Source organism: Sapajus apella, unplaced genomic scaffold (assembly GCF_009761245.1).
Source record: "Sapajus apella isolate SASKATOON/1434 unplaced genomic scaffold, GSC_monkey_1.0 scaffold2, whole genome shotgun sequence".
Classification (NCBI taxonomy): Eukaryota; Metazoa; Chordata; class Mammalia; order Primates; family Cebidae; genus Sapajus; species Sapajus apella.
The window spans coordinates 44,555,015-44,577,326 of NW_022436942.1; the positions used below are offsets into that span (position 1 = coordinate 44,555,015).

Sequence of the window (22,312 nt, forward strand, 5' to 3'; positions counted from 1 at the left end):
ATCGCCTCTGTAGGTTCAGATACAAAATGCTAATAATTATAGTAGATAGAATTCTATTTATTCACAGAGGATTCCAAATTCCATTACTGCAACTTTTGTAGACAGAACACAAAAACACTATGACTCTGATTTTCTCTGTAACGCTCACTTAGTGAATAAGCCTGCACAGGACATGGTTTGGTCAGGATATCTGTATTGCCAGATAGCAAAAACCCATGCATAGCTCTTGATAATTTTAGGGTTCTTTATAAAAGTTGCTGTTTGTACACAGCACTTGGCCCTGCCTCATCTATACCCTATATATGTCTGATTGCCTGCTAATATTTATACATGTCCCAACAGCAGCCTTGTTCATAGGTCTCAACAGGTAGAAGGGCTCAGGAAGTGATATACATGATACGTTGCATTATCAAAGGATCAATTAACCAAAATTTGAATTAATACAGTTACAACACAGTAGCTCCCACATACTTTACAGATTTAAAAATTCCTATGATACAGTGTTGAAAAAATATATATTACAGCACATTTTAATTCTATTTCTTTACGTGTGAATATTTGGACTGTCTAATATTGAGGACTGGTTTTTAAGTTTATGTAAATCATTTTCCATAGACGCTCTTGAAGATTATCATGTGATTCCCATCAAATTATTTCTGTGTTCTATACCTACAAGCTATTAGTGCTGCATTTGTAATAAACAGTTCGTTGCTTAAACTTGTAATAATTAAAGTCTCCTTGGAAATCTCACATCAAAAACAACACATTTCTCTACTTTTTATTAACTATTGAATACTATAACATGATTTACATTTTTTTCAGAAAGTTGTGTTTAAAATAACGTTTTCTATTAAATTAAACAAACATTAAAATGTGAAATCAGGTCAGAAAGAACCCATTCGAACTACGTTGACAACAGTACCACATCTCCTACAGTTGTTTCGGAGTCCTGACTGTGGTTAGAACTGATGCCAGTGTCCGAGTCTGTGTCATTTGTATAATTGCTAAATACCCTTTGAGTAAAGGGAGGAATCTCCCCATTGCTGCTGGGAACCTCAGATTCCTTTGCTCTGTTTTCTTTTAACTGGCACCCATCTTTGTTGCTAATATGAAGTGAATTGAACTCCTTGGCCAGGAGTTCATATTCTTTTGCTTTTATCTGAAGCAATGAGTCACTATATTTAATCTCTTTCTGAATGCCACTCAAATGAGAGTGAATTTTCAAACCAGCTTCCATGCTTTTCTCCAAATCACACTTGATACTTTCCAAATTAGAGCTTTCCAGTTCACTTGCAGCTGCCTCTTCTGCATCTTCATTTATATCAATGCAAACACTTTTTACCTCTTTTTCTATTTCAGCAGAGAGCTTATCAATGAGTATTTGGTAATATTTTAGTTGTTCTTCCAGCTGTCCAATTCCATCACTTTCATTTAGGTCTTCCAGAGTCTGGTTTTCCTCATACTGCAAGTCTAGATTTTGCTCAATTTCACTGAAACTGGGCATTAAATATGCATCCTGAACGTAGTTTTCTCCATCATTTTCTACCCTATCAAGATGGAACTTAGCTTCACACTTTTCAATTTCCAGATCCAGCTCTTTCATTCTCTTGACTTGCTGATGAATAGTATGGTCCTGGGAAATGATCAGATGAACTAATGTCTCCATTATGTCTCGATCATGAGAAACTGTGTCCTGCTTAATTTTAGCCAGTTTCCGGAAAGTTTTTCTGACGATTCTTTTTTGTTTATCTGGTGGCAATGTCTTCATGTAGTTTGCTGGGGTGAGCTCCCAGAGTTTTTCTGTGTTTTGCACTAATTTGGCTTCAGCTGTCCGCCACAAAGGAACTGGAAGAAAAGCATCTGCTTTAACCAAAACAAATTGCATATTGTGCTGCTCCTCTCCCCATGCTTTCCAAAGCTTCAGGATTCTAGTTAGTGGAGGAAGAGCCCGTTCTGAGCCCCTCCACTTCTCTATGATGCAGTAATCACTGGGCTTCCCCAGAAGAAATCGTTTCTCTCCAAACGTAGCTTCGTGTTCCTCAAGCAAAGCCTGGATGACATCAGCAGACGTGGTGCGTTTAGTCAGCCCACAGACAATTTTCTCTTCTTGGCAAACCCAAACCACAATTGCCTTCTCTTCTGACTCCATGTCTTTAGTTGGAGATCTAAAAGAAAAACAACAGCACATTATGTTTCTGTCATCACCTGTGTAAACTCTGAAAGATGGTTTAAAATTAATATCCTTTCTAGACTTTTACCCTTAATGAGAGAGGCATTTTAAAGTTGAGATTAAGAGTCAGAAGATTGATGGGGCATGGCGGCTCACGCCTGTAATCCCAGCACTTTCAGAGGCCGAGGTGGGTAGATCACCTGAGGTCAGGAGTTTAAGACCAGCCTGGCCAGCATGGTGAAACCCTGTCTCGAATAAAAATACAAAAATTAGCTGGGTGTGGTGGTAGGCACCTGTAATCCCAACTGCTCAGGAGGCTGAGGCAGGACAATTGCTTTAACCCAGGAGCTGGTGACTACAGTGATTGAAGATTCTGCCACTGCACTCCAGCCTGGGCAACAGAGCAAGACTCCATCTCAAAAAAAAAAAAAAAAAAAAAAAAAAAAAAAAAAAAAAAGAGTCAGAAGATTTAATGCAAGAAAAAAATAAAAATCATGAAAAATGTCTTAATTGTTATTTCCTAGTGTGCTCTAGGAATAGCAAACTTTCACGTAAGACAACTGAGGCTATTTTAATTGAAGCATGGGTAGGAATTGTGAAATCATAGAGTTTAAAATAGTACAATATGGAAAAATAGTAATTCTGTAGCAACTGTTTATTGCATGCCAACTATGTGCCAGACATGTTTGAAGGAACCCAAAATATAGTAATAAAGAAGACAAGAATGTTGACATGAATATGTAAGTAATGTAATATCAAATCCCAGTAAATGCTATGAAGAACATTAAACCAGGTGAAGGAATAGAAAATGACTTGGAAGAAGGGAGATCTATTTTATTTGGAGTGCTTAGGACAGTCTTCTTCAAGGAGGTGACATTGAAATAGAGATGTCAATTATCAAAAAGAGGCAACCAGAGTTCTCAGGAAAGAATTCCAGGAAGAATGAGCAGAAGGATCTAGGGACAGCAATAATGTGAATGTAGGGGGAAGATGAGGATAACAGAGTTGGGAATTACTGCCCTTGGGAAGGAGAGATCAAATGATAGGCAGTGGAAGGGATGGAGAAAGGAAACATCTCCTTTCTCCATCCCCTCCATTGGAGAAGGCGGAAGCTAGTGTTAGCTAACACTTTCCGTAGCTAAAGCCATTGGAAAGTGGAAGCTGCTAAAAAGTTTTAAGCAGAGATGGAACTAATTTATGCTTTACCTATGTCTGTCCTCTGTTTGTGAAATGAACTGGAAAATAGGAAAGAATAGAAGCTTGAAGCCTATTGCATCAATCTAGAAAAGAGATGATGATTTCTCAGACTAGAGATTGAACAGTACAGATATCATAAAGGGATCAGAGTTTGGATATAGATGATTAGATAGATAGATACCCCCTACCCAGCATACAGAGGCACACACATGTATTTATGTAAATATACATATATACATGGGCTTGACAGTAATTTTCTCTGTACTGTAGAAGGAAAAGGGGAAAAATGCTTTTCAGTTCTCTGGAGAGAAAATGACACAAGCAGTAAAAGAAGCAAATTCCATGATGTCTAGGCCATACCTACTGGAGAATGTTTAAGATCATATTTTCCAACATGACTATAAATCAAATTGACTGTGTCTTTCATAATACCTCTTTAAAAGAATGCTAAGAAACAAATTACATGAAGTGAATTATAATACAATATTATTTATAATGGTATAACAGTTTTGAGTATCAATTGGCTTCTTGTGAAAGTTAAGTCAAAATCATTTATTACTTTATTTACGTAGTTCACTCGAAGGATATGACTCCATGAACCACATACCAAAGAAATTTTCCCTGACTCTATAATATTTAACATTTAGAATTTATAATGTTTATGTTTTGGTAGCAATAGTGATTAATTCTATGTTGTTATCTTTATTTTAAATTAACTAATTCTTATACTTTGGTTATTGACTCACCCGAGGTCAAAAAGTGGTTACTAAAGGTAAAAGATAAATCAGGGATGCCAAATAACACTAAAGATTAGGTCTAGTTTCTAGCAAAGAGTTCCCAGGAAAATGGAAATATTCACATCGGGGAAGTAAAATATTGTAAGTGATTATTCAAATAATCACACTGAATTGTGATAATTCTCTTATAAAATATTTTGCACTTAATTGACTCAGTATCAAATATATTTTCAAATTATATTTTAAAGTAAATATGATATTTGACAATGTTTATGATTCATCATTTAATAATTGTAAGCAGCAAAGGAGTAGATTGGAAATTAGGACAACAAACTAGCTTTCATATTTAGATTAGCAGAGAAATAATACACAAATATTTTCTAAACAAAAAAAAGCAAGTTCTTTAAGTAGCTAATACTACTGTCTGTGTTATGGCATAAGTCAGCTCTAAATAAATCCTTATCTTGTACATGCAATATCCATGTACTAATTTATAATTAATATAAATTAGAGTTTATTTACTTCAACTAGGATATTTGAAAAGCTGTAAACCATATTCTATGTACTTATTGCATGTTAAATTACAAAATTTTAAAATAAAATTTTATAAATAATGGTGAAACTAAAATTAAATAGTTGTCATAATTATCAAGATTATAATGCTAATAGCTATTATGTTAAAATTAAGAACAATTTTGTTTTATGTTCTTTTTTACTGTTTAAGATTAAACTCTAAAAGAAATCCTGTTAAAAATAAATAGCATTAAAGATAGTAACTATCAATACTGATATATCTAAAATGTTCCAGACACTGTTCAAATCGCTTGCATGTACTAAGTAATTTTATTGTCACCATTCTGTAGGTAGGTAAGAACTATCCCCATTTTACAGATAGAGAAAGCAAAGCACAAGAGGTGTTAGTATCTTGCCTGAGGTCAACACAGTTAGTGGTGTGGGGAAGGTTCAAACTCAAGCAAGAACACATAATCAAAACAGCATGGTACTGGTACCAAAACAGAGATATCGACCAATGGAACAGAACAGAGGCCTCAGAAAGAATGCCACACATCTAAAGCAATCTTATCTTTGACAAACCTGACAAAAACAATAGGGAAAGGATTTTCTATTTAATAAATCGTTATGGGAAAACTGGCTAGCTATATGCAGGAAGCTGAAACTGGATCCATTTCTTACTCCTTATACAAAAATTAACTCTAGATGGAGAAGATTTAAACATGAGGCCTAACACAATAAAAGCTCTAGAAGAAAACCTAGGCAATACCATTTAGGACATAGGCATAGGCAAGGACTTCGTAACTAAAACACCAAAAGCAAGTGGCAACAAAAGCCAAAATAGACAAATGAAATCTAATTAACCTTAAGAGTTTCTGCATAGTGAAAGAAACTATCAATGGAATGAAATAGCAACCAACAGAATGGGAAAATTTTTAGCAATCTACCCATCTGACAAAGGGCTAATATCCAGAATCTATGAAGAACTTAAACAAATTTACATGAAAAAACAACCCCAACAAAAAGTGGGCAAAGGATATAAACAGACACGTTTCAAAAGAAGACATTTATGCAGCCAACAAACATCTGAAAAAAAGCTCATCATCACTGGTCATTAGAGAAATGCAAATCAAAACCACATTGAGATATCGCTGCACTCCAGTTAGAATGGATATCTTTAAAATATCAGGAGATAACAGGTACTGGAGAGGATGTGGAGAAATAGGAATGCTTTTACACTGTTGGTGGGAGTGTAAATTAGATCAACCATTGTGGAAGAGAGTGTGGCAATTCCTCAAGGATCTAGAAATAATAGAAATACCATTTGACCCAACAATCCAAATACTGGGTATATAACCAAAGGATTATAAATCATTCTATTATAAAGACACATGCACACATATGTTTATTACATCACTGTTCACAATAGCAAGGACTTGGAACCAACACAAATGCCCATCAATGATAGACTGGATAAAGAAAATGTGGCACATATACACGGTGGAATACTATGCAGCCATCAAAAAGAATGAGTTCATGTCCCTTGCAGGGACATGGATAAAACTGAAAACTATCATTCTCAGAAAAGTGACACAAGAACAGAAAACCAAACACTGCATTTTCTCACTCATAAATTGGTGTTGAACAATGAGAACACACAGACACAGGGAGGGGAGCATCACACACTGGGGCCTGGGGGGTTGGGGGGTAGGGGAGGAATTGCAGTGGGTTGGGGACATGGAGAGGGATAGCATTAGGAGAAATACCTAATGTAGATGATGGGGCAATGGATGCAGCAAACCACCACCATGGCACGTGTATACCTATATAACAAACCTGTACAATCTGCACATGTACCCCAGAACTTAAAGTATAATAAAGAAGAATAAAAAAAAAGAAAGAAAGAAAACTGGCTCCAGAGTCTGCAGTTCTAACCACTGCACCATAAAAACAAATTTATAAGTTTGATAATTAGATATGTAGATTAATTTGGAAATAAAATGAAAGACTTTTTTAACAAGAACTCAAATTAGTCTTTGATACCAGTGGAATGAACCATAGTGTCCCATTAGAACACCCAATTGATCAGGGAAGAGGGCAGCCATAAAGAAATGTGTGCAGAAATTGTTCTCTTCTGTGCCTTTTTAATTTTAGTCAAATCTTGCTTTATAGCTGATACAGTAATAAAAGATTTCTGGCTGACCTGGATATCTCCCTTAGCTGACAAAAACTCTCATGTATCCAAAAGCCTCTGTTGCTGTCTCCTTAGAGCAGTTCCTATTTCCTGTAGCAGACCTATAAATTCTTCATGCCTACACTAGAGCTGTGAAGGAGACTCAGAAACTGAGCATACAATCCTTTTGAATAGTAGAATAATAATGATGATGATGATGATGATGTATGTGACAATTCCCCAATACTCCCATGACCTCTATTTGAATTGGAATCCTTTCTGCTTTGGAAGGATCATGTTCTTGTATACTGTGGCCTCCTCTAGAAGAGATCTTGTTAAATTTGATAATATTAAATTTATCCTAAGGTTTACAAAGAAATATTTTGTTTTGTTGCTTAGCATACTTCTGTTCATTTTAAAGATAGTTTATAATCACATATTATGTTTGAAAATTATTAACACATATGGAAGAGAAACATTTTAATGTTCATAATGCTATAATATACATTTTTATTTAATACCCTCTAAATATTAATGAGCTTCATTTGTAAATATTTTAACTAATATATAGCAGAAATGATTAGACTTGAAATTTTAAATTTATGATTTTATCTTAATTTTTACTAACAGATTTTTAAAATTCAGCTAAATAATTTTTTCTAATTCTATATATTCTTCACTGTAATACTGCAATGTAGACATCTGACATATTTCCCCAAATAAAAATAAGAGTAATAGAGCTGCAAAAATTCTGGAAAGTATAATGTATAAATACAGGTTATTAGCAATGATAATGAAATTACTACTATTATTTAATACAGAGAATCTTGTAGTGTTTTTAGTATTGCTATTCAGTAACTTTATTGAACTTACTACAGTAGTTAGTAATATTATTTTATAAATATTTTCTAATATACGCACAATATTTTTTCACCTGTTTCAACCAGTCTATTTTTTTGGCATGTACACTACCAAAATAAAATAACTCTTAACAAAATAAGAGGCATTTAAAAAATCATTAGTATACAATTTGGATCAAAGATGAGCCAAGAATGTTTTTAATGTTTCTCTGATTTATATTTTCTGATTTTGTTTAAATTTGTGCTAATGAGGCACATTTCACTGAAAAAAAAAAAACATATATATATATATATATACCTGGTTATTCATCTACAGTTTCATTATTCAGGTTTTGCCTTTGTAGGATATCTTCATCATAAAGACAAGAAAATTTATATACTAATGAAACTTTCAACAACATGTGTTAGCCTCACATGTATTTTTTGATATTCACTCTCAAATATTAGTGAAAAATTGAATATGGGACTTATTACATTGACTGTATTGTGAAGCAAGAGCTCAAAGTAGTTCTCCATTGATAAGTAGCATTAATAACATAAAAACTGTTTCACAGAGTTAAAATGAGTTGGCTGTAATAAAAAAGGCAACATTCATATAAAATATTCTTTCAATATACTATAATTGACTAAGCACAAAGCATTAAGTAATAAATAGTTTAAATCTTGAAGTTTTAATATAAAATATTGTCTGTGATACTGCAACATCAAATTGGAGATTTAACAAAATTTACATTTACAGAAAAGGAATTTAGTGTGCAGGTAGAGAAAAATGAAAATAAATAGATAAAATTTTGCTATCTTTATTCAGTTGTCCAAAGATAAAAGGCACTAAAGTTAGACCTTGGAAAATCAATCAAAGAGCAAAATTTCTTCCTAGCGTATAGTAGACACTAAACTTCAGCTAAACTTTTATATCTAAAACATAGCAGGATAAATACTGAACCCATTTTCAAAACAATATGAATAAATAAAATATTAAATTATTAATTGATAATTACATTATAAGATATGCTTCTAAAACCCAGTATATGAACACTAGGATGCAATTCATAAATATTTATGGACTATATTTGGAACTCTTGAGTGTATTTTTCCATAGAATATATGAAACAACTCTCTATTTCCTAGGCCAGCCTGGAAAGTGTAATACTAATGCAATGTAGATACTATGTAAAGGAACGATTCCAAGGGAAATGCTTTTATTGCTTGAGTCTGCAGAACAAGACTTTGTGCTTGAAAATCAGAGTCTGGACATTTTCAGTTTCAAGCTATTGGTGACACCTATACCTAGAGATTGTGATGGAAACTTCCAACAGATTGAAGGATAAGGCCTGTGAAGCTTTGGAGGCATATTTGAGTCTTGACCAGTTTCCCAAAGAGTAGTCTTTGTTTCCTTCTTATTAACATTATTTATTCTTTAAACTGAATTTTCTCTCAGTGGTTCCCTACCAAGGGTGATTTTGCCCCCGGGGAACCATGTGACAATGTGTAGAGACATTTTTGCTTTTCACATCAGGTGGCACTGTTGACACACCCTGTTCCAGATTTAAAACAAAACAGTATGTATCCAGTAGGCAGAAGCCAGGAACATAAATATCCTACAACGCACAAGACAGCCTCTCATATCAAATAATTATCTGGCTTGAAATGTCAATAGTGGCACTGTTGACAAACCCTGTTCCAGATTTAAAATAAAACCCTACTTTCATCATAGCTCCCCCTTTACCCCTTTTACTTACCTCTTCTAGGGAATCTAATAGTAAAATGTATTAAAGCAAAAATAGCAAGCCAGGGAGACCCACCAATCTCAAGTAGTATGAAATATGATGAAGTTTGGCATTCTGTTTAACAAAATATGAATAGGACTTTATTTTTATTTTTATTTTTTGCTGCTTTTCATCTCATCATCAATCTTTATGCTTACTATAATTAATTCTACCTAACAGAGCCTCCCTCTGTTAACTCCGGAACTGGTTCTAAGGAATAGGGTTAATTTTAGTTCATGGAAAGGCTTCCATTCACAGCCTTGTAAATTTTTCTTCTTGATAAAGAAATTGTTCTTGAATATATGGCCATTAAAAATGGTAAATGAGCTATAGGATGAAAAGATGTGTCAATGACATGACACACTCAGAATAGTGGAGACTCGTGCAATGATATGGTTGTGGTAGGGCTGGGGGTCAGCACAATGGATTATTATTGCAATTCTCTTATATGCCTTCCTCAAAGTTATTTCTGTCCTGGATAGAAGGGACAAGCAAAGATAAAAATTAGAAAGGGAGATTTCTAGGCACTCAAAATTTAAGGAAAGAGGTGACTAATAAATTATTTGCAGTCTTTATAACGTGAAAGGGAAACCACATAGACATCTACAATGACTGAACTTATTGACACTCCTACCAACAGTTTATAAGCATTTCTTTTTCTATACAACCGTTCCAGTATCTGTTATTTTTAAAATTTATTATTATTATTATTATTATTATTATGAGACGGAGTTTCACTCTTTTTGCCCAACCTGGAGTGCAATGGCACGATCTTGGCTTACATCAACCTCCATCTGTCAGGATCAAGCGATTCTCCTGCCTCAGCCTCCCGAGTAGCTGGGATTACAGGCACCACCATGCCTGGCTAATTTTGTATTTTTAGCAAACACAGGGTTTCTCCATGTTGGTCAGGCTGGTCTTGAGCTCTCAATCTCAGGTGACCCGCCTGCCTTGGCCTCCCAAAGTGCCGGCATTATAAGTGTGAGCCACCACACCCAGCCTCATCTGTTATTTTTTGATATTTTTAAGTAATAGCCATTCTGACTGGCATGAAACAGTATTTCATTGTTTCAATTTGCATTTCTCTAATGATCAGTGATGACCTTTTTTTCATCTGATGGTTGACCACATGTATGTCTTCATTTGAAATGTTATCTATTCATGTCATTTGCCCACTTTTTTATGGGGTTGTTTTTTTTTTCTTGTAAATTTGTTAAGTTTCTTACAGAGGCTGGATATAAAAACGCATGCACACACTCATATGTCCACTGCAGCACTGTTCACAATAGCAAATATATGGAATCAACCTAAATGCCCAGCAAAGGTAGATTGGATTTTAAAATGTGGAAAATATACACTATGGAATTCTATACTCTCATAAAAATATGAGATCATGTCCTTAGCCAGGTTATGGATAGAAATGGAGTCCATTACCCTGGGCAAACTAACACAGAAACAGAAAGCCAAATACTGCATGTCCTCACTTGTAAGTGGGAGCTAAATGATGAGAACACATGGACATACAGAGGGCAGCAACACACAGTGGGGACTTTCAGAGGGTGGAAGGTGGGAGAAAGGAGAGGTTCAGGCAAAGTAACTAATGGGTACTGGCTTAATATCTGGGTAAGGTGATAATCTGTGTAACAAACCGCCATGATACAAGTTTACCTACATAACAAACCTGCACTGGTACCCATGAACTTAAAAGTTTAAAAAAAAAAGCAACAGTTTTACATTTTATCAGCATTTGGCTAAGGTAGTGTCATAGCCTGATTTTTTTTTTCATGCTATAGAAGGTAAATAAATGTTTTCAGCGAAAAATTTTTTTCCATAAGGAAATGAGGATTATTTTCCTAACATTTTTCTAAAACCTAGTACACATAATTCCCTTCAAAATTTCAGTTAAATGTCTTTACATTGATATAATCCTCAGTAGATAGAAGCTGATTTTACCTTAATATCATATACAATTTAAAATCATAGGATGAAATAAAGCCAGAATTAATACAAAATATTATTCTGACATTGTGTGATATTCTGACATTGAAGTAGAGAATAATAATATAGAAAAAAAATTGATTTCTGCTCAGAGAATCTGACACAGCAGGAAGCCCAGACTTCAATAACTTTTCCATAAAATTACACTTTTTATGAAAAATATAAATGACTAAGCCAGTTATGGAAATCCTTTCTAGACAGAACATCTTATGCAAATAAGTTATTGAGTCTTACAGAGAATGAGGTCCAGCCTACTGAACCCCACAGCAGCCCACTGTGTATGGTATTCATATTAAAAACATTCCAGCAAACAAAACGTGGAGATAGAATAACTCAAAGATGCGAAGTTCAGAAATAGAATTAGGAATAAGAGCTATAAACAATAAGACAAGATATTATATTTCAGTATATTTATCTCAGGCTCACATTTATAGAATGTGTAGAAATTCACACTGCTTTGAATAAAGGCATATAATGCATGAAATAATAAAGATGAGTTTTATAAAGAACTAGTTTACTAAATTAATAACTGTTCCAGAAATTGAAAACTTGTATCTGGGTTTGCAAACCCAGATCTATGCCAATTATGAAGTTTAAAATGTTTAAGATGCCATGAATAGTCAGTTTAGATGGTGCAAGTACAATGTCATAGCCATTTTCAAACTAAAAGATAACACTTTCAAATTTCATACTACCTTTTCCCATGAATCAGTTATTAGAGTACAAATATAATTGGTTTGCCTAATAAATTAATTTAGCTTTATTATGACTATATAAAAGAAAAATGTATCTTTTATATAATATGACTGGGTGTCTTTGTAATTAGAGAAAAGAAGTGATCCAAATCCAAGCAGAAATTTAGAGACAAAATCGGGTAACAATAGATGCTTAAATGTATGATTTTAAGTAAAAACTTTTATATCAATAAATTAAATTTATTTTAGGTTACTTTACCTCCAAATAAAGTGTTCATTTTAAGCTATGGCATATAAATTATTATAATTTGTTTCAACATATATTTGTTAATGAAACTTCAGTTTTAACAAATATGATTCCATGTTAATGTAAAAGAAATGAAAGAAAATGATCTTTATATTAAAAAAAATGTCATATAGCTGGAAACAAAAAAATATGTTTAGAGAAATAAATTTTTAAAACTCAAGACCACACTAAGCATTACTAGAAATCGTAAGATATGCTATGCTCTGTACAAATGTACTCTACAGAGAAGAAAAACAACAATAAAATTAAGTAGTCTTTAGCAAATACTAAAAAAGACATAGAAGGTGTCCTCAATTCCTTCAATTCATTCACGACTTCCATAACCCTTTGTAGAAAGAGCTTCAGGAGATTTAATGTGGGATGAAGGTGGTAATTTAGATCTTGTCTATAAAGGAGACCTATTCAAATTGTGCCTTAACATGGTTAATGTGGGCATGGTAGCTGAGGAACATACACGGACTCCTAATTTTTTTAATCAATTTGAAAAAGAACTATAACATTATTTTATAATTTCTCTATTGAACACCTGACTAAAATATTGAATTGTCCATTCAATTCAGATTTTTAAAAAATATTTTATAACCTAAGTTAAACAAAGTTTTTTCATAGTATTATACACTTCCAAAAAATATAATGAGTAACTAGGAAGAAATAAAATGTGCGTATGTTTGATTAATGGCTTTTTTACATACTAGACAATGTTTTTTATTGCTTTAAGGGTTCTTTTTTATTTCCTTTTCTTTTTTTTAGAGACAGGTTCTCATTATGTTGCTCGAGCTGGTCTCAAACTTAAGCGATGCTTCCACCTCCCAAGGTGCTGGGATTACAGGCATGAGCCACAGTGCATGGCCATTGTATTCATTCTGGATTATACTACAACATGTATAATAAAAATTAGCAAAATATGGATCTCAAATAAGAAAATTTAATATGATCTATTCATTCCAGCACCTGGAGATAATTAATATTTAATTTTTTATCAAAACCAAAGTAATACCAACATTTAATGAACACTTACTATGGCCTATGCTCCCTTATAAGTGCTTTACATGTTCAAACCTATTTAATCCATTTCCCGAACAACAAGGGATGTACTAAACGTGTGCCCATTTTATGGGAGTGAATGAATAAGTGCAGACAGATCATTATGCACATCTAAGCTTCAATTTTCTCATCTATATAACACAGCCAAATTACAAATTTGTAATAAATATTAAATTACACAATATATGTGAAGTTCCTAATCAGTGACTGATACATAGTTAGCATTTGTAATGACTAGTTCCCTGTCTGCTTTAGAAAAAACAAACAAAAAAAAGAGGACAACAATAATGTAATTATATGAAGACCACCGGAACATGAAGTCCATATTTGCAAATATTGGTAGCTTGTCTAGATATTTAAACATACAAAGCTAAAATGTCTCTGCTAGTTCTGGAAACAGAAAATTGAAAAAGATAGCTGGTTAAGTTATTTTTCTAGTTTTCTACAGACTTGTTAATTCTTCAATAAATAGGCGATAAGTCAATGTTTTGATGTTCAAATAAATGTGGAAATTATTTGGCTACCACGGGGTTGGCAAACTATAGCCCTTTGATCACATTCAGGCCACCATCAGTTTTTGTATGGTTCATGAGCTAAGAATGTGTTTTACATTTTTTAATGTTTTTAAAAATCAAAAGGATAACCAGCTTAGACAGGAAAATAATGAGGTTCAAATTTCAGTGTCCATAAAGTTTTATTGAAACTCAGCCATGCTCATATTTACATTCTGTCTATGGCTGTTTTCATGCTGCAATCATGAAGTTGAGTATCTGAGAGAGAGTGACCTTATGATTCACAAACCTTAAAATATTTACTGTTAGTCCTTTACTGAAAGCTTGCTAACCCCTGGATAAACACATTGACAGGTTTCTTTAAGAATTCTGAGGACATTTAATATGATAACGTTACATCATAAAATCCCCAAGAAAAGGAAAATTATTTCAGTATATAGTATTTTCTAAATGTATTTGACCTTGGCACATTTGACAATATTTAAGGTTTACATGAAACATCTGTAATTCACAAATTCAACTATTTTTTAACTATATAAAATGAAAAATGTCCATCTTTTTTTCCTCAGAAGCCACCTATATTTGCTAACAAGAAACCAAATAATATTTCCCTCATGTAAATAATGTATGACTGCATATAATTCTATTCAAATGACGATGGGATCTCTTATGTAAAACACTAAAAATTTTTTCAAGAATACATATTGAATGTCAACCTAGGAGACAGTTGCATGTCTTCTTTAAATTTTAGAGAATTGTTCAATTTATTTTTACTAAGTTTCAAAGCAGGATATGTTTCCCACTTGTTCAGCCTTTAAAAGCTACATTGATCAATAAATTCTAAGTTTGTCTGGCTATTTTCTATACTTAAAAAATAATCACCTCAGAAAACTGAAGGCATTTTAGGTAAAGCAAATACGCTATACATGAAATAGAAATAGCAATGCTAAATGATAATTTTGACAGTTTTTCTATAAAGTTACACATGTAAAAAGAAAAGTGTAAGCAAAATAAAAGTTAATGAGGCAGGTAAATATGAGTAACCTCCGGCCTGCATCTAACTCTGGCTAATTTTACCCATTGTGTGGCAAATGTCTTTGGAAGTAACATTTGTTTTCGTATTATAGTGCTGCTATCCTAGGGAGAGATGAATACAGAAGCCATAAATAATACAGCTCTTTTCTTAGGTTGCTACGGAAATTTGAATCACTGTTTTGATAGATAAAGCATGAAAATTAGTGCTACGAAAATAGTTTCCTCCTAACACAAACCATTAGCAGTTTTTAAAAAACCATTTGAAAATTGGAGCCTTTCAGAAAATTAATACCTCCTTGAAAAATTAGGACAGTCAACAATTAATAAAACCAAAAGAAAAAATTATCTTGAAAATTAAAATCTGATATATATGTTTGTGTGTATATGAATGTGTGTGTGCATGTGTATGTATTTGTATTTATTAGATCTGTACTCTACTAATGCCACTTTAATTTTCTAAGAAGTAATATTATAAATCAGGCAGGATAAGTAAAACCCTAGACATTCCATAATGGCAGGGTAGCTATAGAACATAATTCCCATAAACAGAGAAAAGGGAAGAGAATGTGTAAATAATGTGTACTGGAAACTGCTGGGGTTAAGTAAACGAAGCCCATAGTTCAGATTCCGGAAACCGATTACAATCAAAATGTAAATATTTAACATGTGGTATTTACCAGATGAAATGGTGAGAAAATATCTAATCTTGTTGGAAATTCAAGTATTCACTTCCCAGTGTTACCTGCACCTGGGAGGTTGCTAAAGTGCCCTTACTGATTGGTATTTTGTAAAGAAATATTTTGTAATAAAAAACAGTGTACTTATCAAAAGGAAAGTCACCTAGCAGGAATATTTTGTTTATTGATAATTATAGTTATTTCAGTTATTAGCAAGAGATTTTCTTTTGCAAGCCAAATCCATATTGGCTTTGCCTTCTTAGTGGAAGATATTGCCTAATGATAATGATTTTGAACTTGTATCTACCTGCAACCACCTGCTCTTCCCCTGTAATGTATGCCTAGATAAGCTGGTAAACTTAAGGGACATAAATCATGTGCAAGAATTTCAGTTATCCAGTTGGATAGCTGAAAACATGAGGTGGGCTCTGTTGTCCCAGACTTTCATTTTCTGAATGTACTCTGAAATGAACTGCAATAAAATGACTTCCAATTGGGAGCTTCATCTAAAAAATCAACTATTTACATTAATCACAAATAAGTTTCTTGAGGAGAAAAAAACAAATTATTAACTTGTAGAAATGACAGTGTATCAGTGCCTGCCATTCTATTTTGTTAAGGAAAAGGTGAGACATTATACTTGGGGACATTATTGATAAGAGAAAAATTCTAAACGTCTATATCAAAAATATTGTGTGTTTATTTTTCTTCCCTAGGTTTTAAACTCTTTAATATGTTTTGAATTTTACTGTCTCCACCTCTTCTAGGACTTTGCTTCATAATTTACCTCTTCGTAAACTCTTTTTATGTTCTACGTTTTTCTCTGGTTCCTTCCACTGTCTTGCCACATTAAAATAACCTTCACTTGACCACATATTCCCCTCACTTATCTTTCCCTCACACACCAAATAGCTATCCATATTCATTCTCTCTAGTACATCCCTTTCCGGAAACTCTTCAACCCACCACAAAATGTCTACTGCCTCCACAGTTCTTCTTAGGGTTATCAGAAATCTCCTAACTGCCACACAGCAGCCACTTGCAGAACTGATCTGACATGACCTCTTTGTAACAGAATGCATTGTGACCTCCTCCTCCCATTCTTGCAACTCTCCTCTCCTTGACTGTTATGACACCATTCTCACATGGGTCCTCCTTTACTTTTCCAGCTGCTTCTTCCCAGTTCCCACATGGATCTTGCTTCTTCCACATAGTCAATAGAGGTTGACGCCATGAAAGATAAGATTAGCATGACCACAAATTCTTTGCAGTTCTTTCCATTAAGAGAAACTCTCTATTTCTTCATCCCTTGAATAGACCTTGGAACTTGCAATGACCAATGAAATGTGACAAAAATCATGTTTGCAAGTTCTGGAATCCAGGCTTCTCTGGAAACCTTGTAGCTTCGGCTTACTTCCTTTTGAAACGCAGTCCTGAGATTGCTATATGATGAAAAAGCCTGAGTTGAATATTACATGGAGAGAAAAAGAGGCAAACCATCTAAACCAAGTTGCTCTACCTGAACTGGGCCCTCAGCCAATCAGCTGCTCATGAGAGAGCCCAGGTGAAGCCGGCAGAAGGGCCAGTCTTGGTGACCCATAGAATTATGGAAAATAATAAATTGTTCTTTCTGTCACTAATTTGGGAAGTGTTTATTATGCAGTAAGTGATAATTGATACAGTTGGCATCTCCTAGGTTTTTGACTATGACTCATTTCTTGTCTTACTATACACATTCTATGGGTGACTGCAATAATAGTTGCAGTCTGTAAGCCAATTGTATGATGATGGTTCTCAACTCTATCTATTATGACCTTAGCTCTAGACCTATGTTCCCAACTTCTTTTTTTTTGCGTGTTGATATTTTCATTTTCATAACTTACAGATACCTCAAATTTGACCTAGGAAAACTAATTCATCATGCTCTTCTCTCAAATAGCAAACTATTCCATTGCGTGAGTTCCCACACTACTGAATGCAGTTATTAATAGTATTCCCCAACAGTCTACCCAGTTTCAAAACTGAATTTTCCTAAACTCTTTCCTTTGCTCCTCTCTTCTTACTTTAACAACCAATCACTGTTTGCTTTATCCTTTCTCTTAAATACCCCAAATATCTGCCCTCATATTCGTCACCACTACCACAGTTCAGACAACTCTGTTTTACTGTATATTACTGTAGTAAGCTATTGCATGTTACGTTATAAAATCTTTCCCCTTCACATTTCTGCCCCATAATCTTACCAGACTACCATTTTTAAACTGCAAATCTAGTTTTTTTGTTTTTTTTTTTTTACTTTTTTTGATTGAAACCTTTAAATTATTTCTAAGTCCTGCATTTTAAACTGGTCTCTGTCTCTCTCTCTCTCTCTCTCTCTTTTTTTTTTTTTTTTTTGAGACAGAGTCTTGCTTTGTCACCAAGCTGGAGTACAGTGGCACGATCTCAGCTCATTGCAACCTCTACCTCTCAGGTTCAAGTGAGTCTCCTGACTCAGCCTCCCTAGTAGCTGGGATTACAGATGTGTGCCATCATGCCTGATTAACTTTTGTATTTTTTAGTAGCGACAGGGTTTCACCATCTTTGATATTTCTACAAAATCTAATGTACACTTGGTAGCAGCACTTTGTACTTTGGATAATGCTTGCTTTTTAACTAGTTTGACAGTCAAGTCCAGGAATAACTCTCACTTTTGAAGTCTAAATGTCTAATATAGTAGGAACTAAACTTGGGAGTGGGGTGGAGATGAGAAGGTGGAATTGTAGGGAGATATATAAAGAAAATTTCTCAATCATCTAGATCGGGTGTCCGAAAAGGAAGGGCCTCGTGGCTATAACTGTTCCACTACATGTTTCTCAAAAGTTTTAATAAAACACAGCCACATCAATTTCATTATGTATTCTGTATAGCTGTTTGCATACTACAAGGGCAGAGTAGTTGAGATAGAGACATTAGATCTGGGAAACTCTAAAATATTTATTATGTTTTTTACACAAAAAAATTTGAAAACTGTCCTAATTTGCCTGCACCAAAAATCTACACTATATTTATTTAAACAATAAAACATATATTGAACTTCAGTATCTATACAAGTCTTGTCTGTACCATTCTCTAGGAGATAAAAAGGTAGAAAAATGTGATCATACACACACCCCCTTACAATCTAGTGGAAATAATGGCTATGTTTGAAACCAATTTAAACCAAAGGTAATGATTAAGGGATCATTAAAAGAGTGACTGCCTCATGTGGCTTGACTGTGATTAATATAAGATTAGTCAGCCTGACAGCCCTGACTGGGAAACCAGTTTGTGTTTTGCCTTGAAAGCCCATTCCAGGTGCATTGTGCTATTCCTTATTAATCAGCCCCATATGGATGTCAGGAGGGATGAGAGTAGGTTGGATGAAAGGCTGCTTTCACAGTCCCATCTCAGGTGCAGTATGTCCAAACACCAGGTGTTTACAGGTGGAATATTTGGAAACATTCAAATCACACCTTAATTTTCTTCATTCTTCACCCTGATGTTCTTCCCTCCCAGAACCTATCTCTGCCATATTTTCTGTTCTTTATGATGACACACATGTGTCTCCAGTTATAAAGAACCATAATCTAGTTACCAATCGTTCTTTTTTTCCATCCTGATCCTGGCCCCATGCACTGCCTTTTGAATTCCTATAAATTCTTTCCATGGTGACTCTTAAATCTTTCTTCTCTTTTTACATAAGTAATTTCTTTAACTCTCCCACATATGGCCCACTGGTGTTCTTTCTCCATTCCTTCCAATATTTTTTAATATATTTCTTCAAGTTTAATATTTATGTGGCATAATGATCATATCATTTTCTTGCTTATATCCCTTCAGTGGTTCCCACCACAATATAAAGAAAAAGTAAACTAAATTTAAGAAGCAAAATAATCTGTTTGGCCATTCACAAACTCACTGATACTATTATGCCAAATATTTTAGATTTCCTCTTGTTTCTCCTTTACCTACAATGTTCTTTTCCCCATCTTTTTATATTGTAATCTTCCCTCTCATTTGATTCCAGCATAGATGCTGTTTTGTAAAACCCACAGAGGTTGTTTATCCTTGTCACCTAATATACAATCCTATCTGCATCTCAGTCCTGAGCTTCAGGCTCCAATATCTTACTGAATATCTCTACTTTGTATATTTAACTGGCATATGAAACTTAGCAAGGCTGAAGAAGACTCATTAATTTTCCACATATTCTTCCCCACATCTTCAGAATCCCCAAGTGTCTTCAGAATCATCCTGGTTAAAACCCTCATAATCATCCTTCATTTGTCAGTTTTCCTCACTCTGTACAAATTTAAGTTCTCCTTCCAAAGTGTATCCATTTTGTCACCTACAATCCTTCTCCACTATCATTACGCTAGTCATAATCTTTTGCTTAGACCACTGTAATATCACCACAACTAGATTCCCTGGTTTCATTCTTTGTCCTTCTGTAATTACCTCCCTACATGCTAGCCAAGTTGACCTTTTGAAAAATGTAAATAAGATTATATAATTCCCCTGGTTAAAACCCTTCAATGGATTTCCCTTGAATTTAAAGTACCATCAACATCCCTATGATCCACAAATATCTAAATAATCACACTCCATCTAGGTCTTCAACTATATCCCCTACTAGTAAGCCCCTTACTAACTGGTCTTCCTTCATTTTTTTCAAAACTCCAAAACACATTCTGTCTTGGTGACTTTATACTTTCTGTTCAACCTGGCTAAAACAGTCTTCTTACCAGAGCCTGACGTGCCTGGTTTCTTTGGTTCATCACATTCTTAACTAACAAGCCTCCTCTTCCCAGACCAGTCTCCACTCTCCACTACATGGCTCTAGTTTTTCCCTATAAAAGTAACTGCTATCTCAAATGTCTTATTCCTGCAATGTTTTTGCATTGTCTATCCATCTACCGCTGCATTATGCATTAGATCAGAGGGGAAACTTTGGCTATCTTTCTCACTACTTTATCCTTAGCATCTAGAAAAATATATGGAACATACTACAAGGTAAATAAATATTTATTGTTCAACATATGGATTTTATTATAACACGTTAAAATGCTTGCTTTGTATTTTGATTGGTTCCATATGGCTTGTGTGTTATGGTAATCGGCAAGCTCCTTAAAAACGTGATCCTAACCTGATTTATCATTAACATTTCACAATATACCTCAAAGCGTGGAGTGCATTTAATATTTATGAAGTTTTAAGAAAATAATCACATAACCATCATCTTTAGTTACAATGTAAATATATATGTGTGTATATGTATGTGTATTTAAGTAGATCACAAGTCTGACAGAGATTTGTGATCTACTTAAAATATCATGTATATTGTTTCCTGAGAAGATAAAATAAATATTCTAGTATCTAATAGCACAGCAGGGTGGCTGTAGGCAATAATAATTTAATTGTACACTTTCAAATACTAAAAGAGTGTAATTAGATTGTTTGTAACACAAGGATAAATATTTTAGACAGTAGATACCTCATTTTCCCTGATGTGATTATTATGCATTGTATGCTTGTATCAAAATATCTCATGTATCCCATAAATATATACATACACTTACTATGTGCCTAAAAATAAAAAGTAAAAAATAAAGCAATGCTATAGTATGAGCATATTCTATAAAACATTACATTCCACAGTCAACTATTTTACTTAATCTTCTAAGTTGTGATTACAGCAAGTTCTCCTAATTAAAAGTAGAACCACTAAAAATACTTAACATTTTAAAAACAATTACCTAGTCTAAATCTCAAGGCTATTAATTATAGTTCTAGGAAGAAATTGGTTGACTTTCACTGCTAGAAGAACAGATAGTCAAGGAATGAAGTGAATGCTTTGTGGTCTACCTCTGTGATGTGCCTAGTTTCCTGTACTATTAACAAAGACGAAACCTCAAAATTCTACTATAGCCTTTTAAGTGTTTTTACTAATCATGTACAACTCTTCTCCATATGAGAAGATAGTTATTACATGTCTACCCGTTAAAAAGATCCATGGTTTCTCAATAGCATCTCTCCTATCTTCCAGGCAAACACAAGGTCTTATGTGCAGAGCTGATATCGGTATCCTTTTAGGCTTTACTATTGAAGACTGTGTTTTCCCAAAATATATCCTCTTCTGCTGAATGCTAAATTACCACAGTTAACCATAATTTCAAGGATTTCCAGTGAAATTGAAAAAGATCAGAGTAAATAAGGAGCATTAAGAATAACTAAAAGTATATGAGGTGGCTACAAAATCTCCCAACCATGGATTGAGAACAATAAACATGCACCATATGGCACATCAGTAGGCCTCTGACACAAAGCATCTGCCAATCATAATTAGTGAGCCTGAAAATTTGCTGAAGTTGGACCACTATCTGGATCAATGGAAGTAAAATTTAAAACACTCACAAAATGGTAGTTACTCAATTTCAGGATCTGATAAACTGGCCAATTTCTTATCATTATTAGAATAAATAGTAGCCAACTACCATTGACTTGAAGCCTGACAATGTTATATAAATACACAAAATTATTTTTAAAACTTCTATTGTAGTTGTAAAATATTGTTTTCTATCAACTCAACTACGACTATGGATTCTTGCCA

At 33.9% G+C, this 22,312-nt stretch overlaps 1 protein-coding gene across 2 annotated transcripts in view; it reads right to left on the minus strand.

The window, feature by feature from the left end:
* Positions 1 to 549: 549 nt before the first annotated feature.
* RASSF9 (Ras association domain family member 9) overlaps positions 550 to 22,312 on the minus strand; it is a 28,919-nt gene continuing 7,156 nt past the window's right edge. For both annotated transcript variants that reach the window (XM_032297062.1, XM_032297070.1), the window contains exon 2: positions 550 to 2,165. In XM_032297062.1, the coding sequence (XP_032152953.1) occupies positions 905 to 2,165 (1,261 nt within the window). In that variant the 3' untranslated portion in view covers positions 550 to 904. The remainder of the gene's footprint in view (positions 2,166 to 22,312) is intronic.